General features: G+C 43.9%; 1 protein-coding gene across 1 annotated transcript; it reads left to right on the forward strand.

Annotated features, from left to right (window-relative positions):
* Positions 1-912: 912 nt before the first annotated feature.
* Positions 913-10648, forward strand: LOC138795370 (extracellular calcium-sensing receptor-like). Its single transcript, XM_069974355.1, has 7 exons — positions 913-1031; positions 1401-1692; positions 2237-3064; positions 3862-4086; positions 5344-5467; positions 8395-9310; positions 10408-10648. Exons 1-7 carry the CDS (start codon positions 913-915, stop codon positions 10646-10648), a joined length of 2745 nt encoding a protein of 914 aa, XP_069830456.1.
* Positions 10649-12211: the final 1563 nt, after the last annotated feature.

Here is a 12211-nt window from a genome sequence, read left to right on the forward strand (position 1 = left end):
CATTAAAAAATAAGTTATATAAAAGTTCCAGTACCGAACCTTGGGGTCAGTTCTAACCAAGGAGCAGAGTAGGAATCATTGACCAACACTCTCTGGATATGGTCCTTGAGACATTTTCAATCCAGTTACAAACTAAACTTTATAAACCCACAGACCTTAATTTACCTCTCTATGACTCTATGAGATGTAAGGGGAAAGCTTTTTTCCAATCCAAGTTTCTAGTCACCTCTTTATTAAAACAAGTCAGGTTGGTGTGACAACTTCTGTCCTTGGTACAACCATGTTGGCTATCACGTTTAATATTATTACCCCCTACATGCCTTGGAAAGACTTAAAGCCCTTGTTAAAGCTGAACACTACATTTGCCTTGCACCAGTCCCTCAGCACAATATCATTCACCAAAAAATCTCTACAAATTATAGACACAGATATTGAGTTGATACGCTCGGAGATGCTAATTGTTATTGAGTTGTTGCAAATAGTTACAGTTTGGGGAATAGATGGTCACAGGCAGACCTCTCTCCTGACCACTACATGTACTGAGTCATCCCCAAAACATCATGTTTTGAAATTCAATAGCCCTAATTCGTCTCATCTTTCTTTGTCCTACAGTCCATCCATTGCTTCATTCCTTCCGCCTCACGATCTGTGCTTGCTTTATATTGACTTCAATGCTGGCAGAGATGTGAGAAGATCCCTATTGACTGGACACTGGAGGAATCAGATCTTGACTTGTCATCATAGATAGGATGGGCACTACATGCTGTATATTTAATGGCTCATGACATTCCTTCCACCTCCTGAAAACTCCATTTTATAATCATGATGGCAATGATCAGACTTCTACTCATCCTTTTGTCCTTACCGCTCTCCATAGAGCAAGACCCAAGCTGCAGACTGCTGGGGTGGGAGATGGATCCCTTCACCCAGCCCGGAGATGTTCTCATTGGGGGGGTCTTCCTGGTCTATTCTGGATATGATTTCCCACAGCCAAGTTTCCACAATTGGCCTCAGCCTGTGACCTGTAATGGGTAAGAGAGATGTTGAAAGTTGTTCTTGGAGGAGAGAAAGATCAGGCCCATTGGTTTTCAGTGTGCCAGAGCACTACACCAAGCCTCTTCAAGAAATGAGATTAAGATATCCCTTATCCCTGATACATGATAACAAGCCCTCAGCTGTGCGAAACAACAACAGTGTTTTAATTCACAGCAGAGTTTTTGAAAGTGGTGATGAACTAAAACACAAGATCTATAGACTAAGTAAAGGTTTCCTAAACAAACTCTTCAACACTGACTGAATTCCTATTCATCTAGAATATTATGGGTAGGTCCATCAGTCACACAGGGGATACAGATATCAGTATGTAAACTATTCATCCTTTATCTTGGTGTCTTCTACAGGTTCCACATTCGATATTACAGGGATGTTCTTGGCCTTATATTTGCAATCAATGAAATAAACAATTCCCCGGACCTTCTGCCTAACGTCACTATCGGCTTTAGTCTTGTCCACTCTTGTATGTCAGAGCTGCGGAATATCGGAGGGGCAATGTCCCTGATGTCCGGTACTGGAAACCCCGTCCCCTGTTATGACTGCCGCAAGACCTCAGTTATGGCCGGGATCATTGGAGATAAGCTCTCAGCTCTGTCTCTTCCTATAGCTCGAATCTTGGGGGTTCACTCTTACCCACAGGTAACACAAATATTTCTGTAAAGTCTTTTTGTCCTTAGTTTTGGAGACTTTTACTGTTACAGTCTATGTGTATGAAAGGCACATATGTCATGTCTATATATATTAAAAAATAATAAACCTTACATAACAATCTATAAGACATTTCCCCTTAACCAAGCTTGAACTATTTTACACCCACTACTTTGTGCTCTAACATGGAGTTTCACAAACACAGCAGTATAGAATATAAAAGTTAAAGGTAGATCGAGACACCAGGATAGAGCGTATAGGCTGCAGAAAGACCAAGACACAAGGGTAGAGGCTATCGGAAGACCACCAGGCTAGAACGTAGAGGCAGCAGGAATATGAGACAAAAGGGTAGCGCAAAGAGGCTGCATCCCTGTAGAGTACCTACTCATCATCTATAAGTTATGTAACTTTTGTAAAGTTGGGCAGTGTTCAGCATATAAAAAATTTAGTACCCTCCATAGTCATGTGCAAGCATCCAATTAGGCACGGCCTATTTAACCAAAATTTAATACTCTGGTTGTAACATTTCTTGCAGATCAGTTATGGAGCCACCACTTCAGCACTGAGTGATAAAGTGAACTTCCCATCTTTCTTCCGCACAATATCCAATAACATGTTTCAGCATATTGCTATTTCTCAGCTGATCGGCCAGTTTGGTTGGACTTGGGTGGGGATGGTGATTGTAGACAATGAAGTAGGAGAGCTTGGTGGGCAAGCGATAAGAACTGAAGTAGAGAAAAGTGGAAGCTGCGTCGCCTTTGCTGAAAAGATCCACCTGAGCTACTCAAAGAGGCAAGTCCTAAGGGTGGTGGATGTTATAAGGGAAAGCTCTGTAAACATCATCATTCTGCACAGCACCGAAGCCCACATGAAGTTTCTCCTTGATGCCATGTATGATGAGGGAGTGACTGGGAAGATCTTCATTTCCTCCGCATCATTTACAATAACACCTGGGCTCTTCTCCAAAAAAGCTTGGAAGGTCCTAAATGGGACCATAGGGTTAATGTCAAAAACGGGGCAGATTCCAGGATTTGAGACATTCCTACAAAGCTTACACCCTTCCTTGAACCACTCACATCCCCTTATAAAGCCATTTTGGAAAACTGCTTTTAACTGCAACTGGGAAAATGGAGAATTCATCAAAAACACAACACATGCTGACACCCAGGGGCCGCTCTGTAGCGAGGATGAAGATCTGAAGACGATGATACCTTCTTTACTTGAGACTTTTGACCTGAGCCTCACTTACCATGCCTACCTGGCTGTATATGCCTATGCTCATGCCCTTCATGCATTACTCCAGTGCCCATCAAGGGAAAATCACCAGCCATGTGGTAATGTCACCAGTATACAGCCATGGAAGGTAACACTTATGTTATAAAGTGATGTATGATCTGTGCAGAAGAGTCACACAGAGGCAAAAATCTATCATGCATGACCTCTCTATCTCTCTCCACTGACAGCATCTGTTGTTGGTAGCCGGAAGGCCTCCATATCCCTTTTGTCGTCGGCCAAACTCGGCGATGGCAGTGCGTTTAGCAAACTTTAGTATAAGGTGTATAGGCACCTCATTGGTCCTAAGGCAGATTATTGACCTTTACAAGTAAAAGTGGAACACCTACAAAGACCAATTGCTGAGAGTTAACAGGCACAAGAACAGTCACTGATACGGCTATTCCATTCCATTAGTCATCAGCATGGAGAGATACACTGCTAACAAAGTTTGCGATATAAAAAAAGAAACCAACAGAGTGGGCTTGTGCAAAGTGGCAAACGGACAGCCATAAGCAGTATACACATACCCATAGACACATACATATATATATGCTTTATGAAACAACGGCTGAAATCTATCAAGACTGATCATATTTTCGACAGTAGACTCATACAGGCCATCTTTAACCATCGTTGAAATGTAATTCTACAATGACCAACGACGGTAATTAATTCACCCTAGATGATCAGACACTGACCCTGCCATCTAATGATGGGATTACTCCATTGACCCAATATTGAGAAGATCCAGCCTACATGTAGTCACATACACAACAAATCTGACAAAACAGTTGCAGAAAAAGCTAATTTGTATCAATATTCACAACCTTCTCGAACCTCAGGACGGTCACTGTGATCTTGTATAAACTTTTCATGGATCAACAGGTTCTACGGTCTTTGAAGAAGACGCCATTTCAGGCTCATTCTGAAGATATCATAACTTTTGATGCCAACGGAGATGTTCCTGCATTACATGACATTGTGACCATCCAGATCCTTAATGGACACTTCCACCTAGTGACGGTGGGGTCATTCACTCCCGGGGCTGTAACAGGCCATACTGTTCTCATCAATCGCAGCCAGATTCTTTGGAATGACAAGTTCTCCCAGGTAGGATTTATGGATAATCAATAGATGTGAGCAGTGACATCTGATGTTTATAGGATATTTCTATCTGTGTATACATTATACTCGGCCCACTTCAGAGTCAATATGATATTTATTCATCAATGCATAATACAGGGTACAGTCCTTCCCAATGGATCTCCTACCATTATCTCCAGAATATCTGATGGTTACGTAAAATGTTACGGTCCTGGCACGATCTGGGATAGAAGCTGTAGCAGACCAGGGAGCAGGGTTATTTTTTAGATCTGGAAGTTAACATATTGTAGTATCTTTGTGAACCTCTCCAGCTCTGTACATAAGGCTCTATATTACCACAGCCTTCTGTGTAGACCAAACGCTGCGATAAGGCCAGGCTGTAACACAAGCTCACATAAGCCTTACTGAAGACACTTGTGACTTTAAAAGAGCAAACTTTTCCAAAGTTGTGATCACCTGGTTTGCAAAACTTAAACTCCATCTTTACCAGTAGCCTACAACTAGTGTAGAACAGTTAAGTCACCTACTATCTAGGTACTTGTGAGCTGTGATGAGGCGATGGTTATGGTAACATACATGGCTATAGGTACTATAATGAACCCCTGAAGGAACAGTGACATACTTAGTACATCGTAGAGCCATTAAAGGGGAACTCCAGGTAGAGGTAAAAAAATTTTAACTTTTGCAGAAGTATATAGCATTACTTACCTGTCTATCCCAGTTTCTGCTGACAATCTTCTATGTTTCTTCTATCTATGTTTCTATCACCATTGTCACAAAGATCTTCTCCTCACACCTGTATCTCCACCATGGCTGCTGTATCTACAACCATTGGGTGTGCTCCTCTCCTATCTTTTCCTGACACCTGTATCTCCACCATGGCTGCTGTATCTACAACCATTGGGTGTGCCCCTCTCCTATCTTCTCCTCACACCTGTATCTCCACCATGACTTCTGTATCTACGATTGTCCTGAAATCTACTCTCACCTCCCGCATTGCCTTTTACTGAGGTTCTGACATCCCCTCTATACTTCCTCCTGATTGGATGAAACAGCCGTTGCATGTGACTCTTGTTCATTCTTCTTTCCACCAATGCCATTTTAGCAGGCTTGGTAAAAACAAACCGCCCAAGGATCAGGTCAACACACAAAGTTCTTGCGACGTTCAAACTAAATGTGGTTTTGATGGATGCAGCTTGCTCATCTCTTCTTGTGTGGGTTACCAAGGTTTTCTCTACATCTCACTGCTCTCTCTATACTCAGGTCCCAGAGTCCGTGTGCAGTAATAGCTGTGGCCCCGGCTCCAGGAGGGTCACCAGACGAGGACAACCACCCTGCTGTTTTGACTGTGTCCCGTGCTCAGCTGGAGAGATATCTAACAGTACAGGTAAGTAGTTACATGTAAAGTTTACAATCTCTGGGCACACAAACCTTCCTTATGACATACACTGAATGACCACTTCACTAGAGACCCCTGCCCTTTCATCATTCGATCTCTTTGGATCAGTTTCCGTGTTAATCCACTATATATTGGATGAGTATTTCAAGTATGAGGAAGAACATCCAGCAAAAAACGATCCTGCAGACAGAAACAACTCATCTTCTACAGGGGCCAGAGGAGGATCAGAGCAGGAAACTGTAGCCGAAAACACAAACATCTCTGAACATACAAGTTGCCACTAAATGGGAGAAGGAAAGGCCATACTTCAGGAAGCAAACCAGTGAAAATTGTATCAGTGGAGAAACATCAACTGGTCAGATGGATCCAAAACTCTACAGAGAAATATAGACTCCTGGACACGTGTGAATAGTTCAGGCTGGTGGAGGAAGTGTAGTGGGGGGAATGTTTTCTTGGTGCCCTCCGACCACTCCGATACCGGTGGATGGATGTTTAGCCAGTCAGGCTAAGCATTATGGCTGACCAAGTTCATTACTTCATGGTAGCGTGATCTACAAGGTTGTATAGAAGTGGATTAGCTCCAGTATCATAACAAGAGTTTTCCTTGATCCCTATGCTTCACAGCCCACAGATCTCGGCCCTGAAGAGTATCTCTGGATGTTTGTATAATGGGTTGTTTAGAGCATGTCAGGACCGCCATTAAAGGCTCTATTACACCAAGCAATTATCAGACGTATTTGGACGATTATCGCTGCTTGGTGTAATAGGTAGTGTTAGTAGGCAACGGTCAGCCGACAGATCGTTGTCTTTCAATGCTTTGGTCTGCTGGCTGTCACTCCGTGTTCTAGGAGCGGCAGCAGATCGCCAATATCTCCAATCTCTGTCCGGGCAGCCCACTCATGCTGTTGGTCCATGTAATAGCGCCAACAGCGAGCAGGGAACAAGGAGCAGGTGATAGCTGACCTGACAGGTCGGCGCTCGCTTGCTCTTTTAATGTCAGCCTGTGTAATAGGGGCTTTACTTGTGGTGAGTACTGTGAGGAGCGATTCTGCCTACATTGACAGATCATTCTGTAGAGCAAATCCATCACCTGATCTAAGCCACATCAAAGTGCTGCAGATCTGAAGGACAAAGAAGATCCAGCACTCTGCTCGATGGGGGTATCTAATACAGTGGCCATTCAGTGTAGATACAGGTGATAGTGGAGCACATGTACTATAATACATTAAGAGCCACTTGTTGGGCAGTGGGCAGCATGGTGACTTAGTGGTTAGAACTGTAGCCTTGCAGCGCTGGGGTCCTGGGTTCAAATACCACCAAGGGCAAAGAGTTTGTAGGTTCTCTCCGTGTTTGCGTGGGTTTCCTCTGGGTACTCCGGTTTTCTCCCAAAACATACAAATAGGTGAATTTAGATTGTGATCCCTATTGGGGACAGGGAGCAATAATTGGCAAAAACTATGTAAAGTGCTGCAGAATCTGTGTGCGCTATACAAATAAAAGCATTATTATTATTATTGTTGGGCAGGTTACATATATTGTATTCGCTTATGCCGCCCCCTAGTGGCTATACGTGAAGACATGAACGGCACTGATCTCTAATGGAATTATAACATTTTAGGACTCTGCTACTAAACACATCTTTCTTTTGACTCATGTGATACATATATTTGGGCCCAAATTCTATTTAACAAGACCATGATTGTTGCAATAAGCCGATTCTGCTTGTAACATTAGATGAAGTAAACCAGAACAATCACATTTCTAAACTACTGTATATAAGGAAGGTCATCACTCATGGAGAATAACTCCCCCCCCCTCCCTCTGTCCTCAACAACAATGACAATAATATGCTGCCCCAATTACTAGTACCATTGCAATCTAGATACAAGACGCCAGGCTGTAGAACATTTGGACACATGACTCCATCGCAGATATATATTCATATTTAATGGAAAAAATAGGCCACCAGGCAGAACTATTCCTTTGGTGGACAAACTGGCTCTTTTCCTAAGGATGGTTTTCATTTCTAGTGCTACCAATAGGAGGAAGCTATCACATAAGTCAAGTAAGTAACCAATATTATCCAAGCCAGGAATGCACCCTTAGACAGCTGGTTAGGATACTTGTCCTTTGTACGCACAGAGTAGGGTACTGACTATTGTGTCTTTGATGCACATCTCAGATCCAGCAATGTCGGGAGCCTTAGGACCATAGTACAGTTTGACGACTTGTGGAAGTGAGCGTGATCTGCTAGAGCCTTTTACAGGGCTTGATAATCGTGCCACAAGGGCTGCACAGACATCATTATCGATGTCTGTGCAGCCCTCGCCTGAAGTATAAAATAATAAATGTTATACATATCTGTCCAAGCTTCCTGGTGTCCTTCTTGCTTCTTTCTGCCCGCTCTCTGTGACCGCCACTGGAACTTCTGAGCAGGTCTCTAAAGTGAGAAGCTGCTCAGCCAGTCACTGGCCACGGCACTGTCCTATCTTGGTCAGTGATTGGCTGAGCAGTCTGTTATTTCAGAGGCCAGCTCAGAAGTTCCAGCGGTGACTGGAGGCAAAAGCAAGAAGAAAATGGGGAAGCATGGAAAGGTATGTATAAAGTTTACTATTTTCTTTACACTGTCATCAGCCATTTGCCCACTTCGCTGGCAGCCAGGCAATTTTTAGGTACAATTAAATGTGATGAACAAGTGATAATCGTTTTCATATGCTGATTGTTACCTTTATTGCAAGAATCTATAATCTGCTAATTCGGCCTGATTCGGCAGACTATCGCTCCATGCAATAGGGCCCTTACAGTGTGACAGAACACAAAACCAATAATGACAACACAGCTAACTTTATAGAAAACTATTTTCAAACTCCAGCTAATCTACATATGCCATAACTAACACGGGCTTTGCTGTTTAGATGCAGTCAAGTGCTTCAGATGTCCCCAAGACCAGTGGTCGAATGAAGATCAAGACAGATGTATCCCAAAAACCATAGAATTTTTGTCCTATCAAGAACCACTGGGACATATTCTGGTGTCGATGGCTTCCGTGTCCTCTTTACTAGGTTTATCCATTCTACTGACTTTCATTAGATTCAAAGACACGCCAATCATCAAAGCCACCAACCGGGAGCTCAGCTACATCTTACTGACGTCCCTAATTCTCTGCTTCCTCTGCTGCTTGGTCTTCATCGGTCAGCCATCTACGGTTACCTGCCTCCTGAGACAGACCTTCTTCAGTGTGGTCTTCTCCATCAGCATCTCCTCAGTCCTGGCTAAGACTATCATGGTAATCCTGGCATTTAAAGCCACCAGACTGAACAGTCCTCTGAGGAGATGGTTGGGTCCTATAATCCCACGTCACGTTGTGGGAATCTGCTCCGGGCTTCAGATTCTAATCTGTTCTGTTTGGCTTTACAAGTCTCCCCCTTTCCCGGTACTGAACACTCAGATAGAAAACCATAAGATAATATTTGAGTGTAATGAGGGACATAAGTTATTCTTCTACATGACTTTAGGGTTCATGGGCTTCTTGGCCACCATTAGTTTCTTTGTGGCCTTTCTGGCAAGGAACCTTCCAGGCAGCTACAACGAGGCCAAACTGATCACCTTCAGCATGCTGATCTTCTGCTGTGTCTGGATCTCCTTCATCCCGGCCTATCTGAGCACCAGTGGTAAATATACTGTTGCCGTCCAGGTATTTGCTATTTTGGTCTCCAGTGCTGGACTCCTGGGTTGCATCTTCCTCCCCAAATGTTACATCATTATTGTGAGGCCGGAGAAGAACAGACGCGAGTGCTTCGGAGGCAACACAAGTTTTAAGCATGTTAGACTGTAATAACCAGTGGAGGCCACATTCTATGTGGTTAGCACGTTGATCCCTAAATGCAAACTGTAACATTTTTGGTCAAATTCTGATATGGTAAATCATATATTGCTGTGGCTCCAAAACAAGGACCTCACACCTTGTGAGTCTTTGATAAATTTCAGCTCAAGGGTCTGATATTTCCTGAGTAAAAAAAAAAAAAAATGCTATTGCAGTGTTTCAGAGCCCGCCATCTAATGTGTTGTCGGGTGGTTACTAGAGATGAATGTGGCTCGAATGCAATCGCTCTGCGTTTGAATACTGGTGGCCGACAAAGTCGGGTACAGCTCTAGAGAGTCCTATAGGCTGTGTCTATGTTTTCCAGGACTGCATCCAACTTCCTCAGCTACCATTGCATTTGAGTCAATATACAGTTAGTGAGGATATATGGGTTCTAAATATCAGGGGCCGAGAATCTCATCAAGTTATCAGCTTAAAGCAGCAGAGAATTAAAGAGTCTGACCTCCGTCCACTGGCTGGCCCACAGCTAGTGAGAAGAGGTCACGTGGGCATCAGCAGGACCCGAACAGTGCCGTACCACTGGAAGGAAGCTGCACCGGTGGAAACTGATTGTTAATGGTAAGTGTACATATCAGCCTGCAGCAGGGGAGGAGATGAAAAAGTCCACTGCTTCTTCAATATCCAGCAAAAATCCAATCCTTCATCTAGAAGAAGGCATTAGTCTAGACATAAGTAATTGTACTCAGGAGCCCTGGATTCGGTGGGTTTGGACATATTATTTTCTCTGATCTTTAGAGACACGAAGCAGGGGACATAGAATGAGGCCACAAGTGTCGATCGCCTCGCGTCATCAGGAAGCCGGGTATAAGCTACTTTCTCGGTGGTACTAGGTGCCTACTCGCTTACATCGATTCTTCCCTGACGTGTCCCCACAATGCTGGAGGAACTGCGGCGGAGAAGGATCCCTTTTGCATATTTTTTGGAGTTGTCCCAAATTAACTCCCTTCTGGAGGAAAGTGTGGCGTATTACTTCCACCTTCACTGACCGCCAGCTCCCTTTCTCTCCTACATTGTTCCTCCTGCATCTGTCCGACATTCCACTCAGAAGCTACCGTCTCTCAGTTCTCCGACACCTGATCAACGCTGCTCGGGCCTGCGTTCCTGCTTTATGGCGCCAACCCAGCCCACCCAGTCTCTCCATGTGGATCCGGAAAGTAGAGGAGATCAAACGAATGGAGAATCTCACTGCCCAGCTGCAAGACCGGAATTCCCGCTTCTACCGGACCTGGTTTTACTGGGATCAGTTCACCGACACCGCCGAATACAAATCTCTATTGGCCCAGTGAGGAGCTACCTGCCCCCCCCCTCCCATCCCCTCACCTGTACTCTCTCCACTCTCATCTCTTCCGCCCTCTCCTTCTCCTCTCCTCATCCTCCCCCCTGCTCTAGTGTGGAGCGCTAGCTCACTCCCTACCCTTACTGATGGTAAAAGCTCGCTTCGTATGGGAGCCGTGGCTTGCCTTGCTTGGCCCGTTTTCCTGGTCAGGGGCCTATATTTTTTTTTTATATATATATATTTGTTAGCATTTCTGTTGTTTTCAGTTGTATAAGTGCCTTGGTGCCCGCGAGGACGCCAAATGTTCAATGTTTTCTTTTTACTGTAAATTGTGAAAATCTAAATAAAATTTAGAATTAAAAAAAAAAAAAAAAGAATGAGGCCACAAGTGATCAGAACACAATTCCCCGTAAATACAGATACAGCTGAGGTGTGGGGAGGCCCAGGTGACAACTGAGGAGTCAGGAGAGCGTCCTCACCTGTGCCCATCCCCTGGTATAGTGTATGGGGAGATTCCATCCTGACCTTATATTACGTCTTATTATCTCCCTCCATGAGGGACAGAGAGCCTGTAATTCAGACACAACCTGTAATCAGTGAGCGACTGACTGAGAACATCCTGAGCCTCGGGGGGACTGACACCACTAATTCTACCAGTGTCCGCTGAGTCCTGGGGCCTCACAGGAGCTGACACATACATGGGGAAGATGCACATGTGTCTGCCTATATATAAACATGTATACAGGGGTGGCTGTAGGGCTGCAGATGGGAGCGGGATAGTCCATGATAATAAAACTATAATCATCAATGTCCCTGACTATAAGAAGACTATAAGCCGCTCTGAGGAACATCACCCACATGTAAGTAGTTTCTCCAGGATTGTAGGATTTCTGTAACTTTAGGGGAACATAAATATTCTTCCCGGTTACTTCACAGACTTGTTAATATAGATGCTCGATCAATGATAAACTCCAATAATCTGTTATAGGATTGGGTATAAACTCCAGGATGTTTGCAGTCTCTCAGAACCTGGCGATCATCTTGGTGAATGTTTTGGCACTGCACACAGGAAGTGACCAAGATTCTGAGATCCGGTAATGGTTCTGAGGAGCGAAATTGGAATCGAGCTTCTAATCCTCCTCTCCCCCGACATCTGAGGTTAGAACAATGTTGGAGGCCCCCATATGTAATTCATACGTTTTATTGACATTAAGCCCAGCTTTAGGGTGCTTTTACATTTTAAGATAAATTAGCAAGATTACATGCCAATTGGCAATATGGTGAGTTGTTACCATCTTTGTTATCTAATTGTATAAAATGGCTTGTTTTAATCACTCGAGATGGTTTTGCCTTCTTTCCTCCTTTGATACTGACTCGTAAATGTTTACAAAAGGAGATTTATCACCAATATAAGTGAATGTTATCAATGACATGTGAATTCTCCCAGAATGACCACCGCTAATGTCCACACTAACCAATGACTGCAAAGGTTTAGTCACTGCAATACTTCACACAATAATCTCTGACTCATCTTCATAATAAAAACTTCCCATTCACTATAATGGAGAGGTTG

Source organism: Dendropsophus ebraccatus, chromosome 6 (assembly GCF_027789765.1).
Source record: "Dendropsophus ebraccatus isolate aDenEbr1 chromosome 6, aDenEbr1.pat, whole genome shotgun sequence".
In the NCBI taxonomy this organism is placed as follows: Eukaryota; Metazoa; Chordata; class Amphibia; order Anura; family Hylidae; genus Dendropsophus; species Dendropsophus ebraccatus.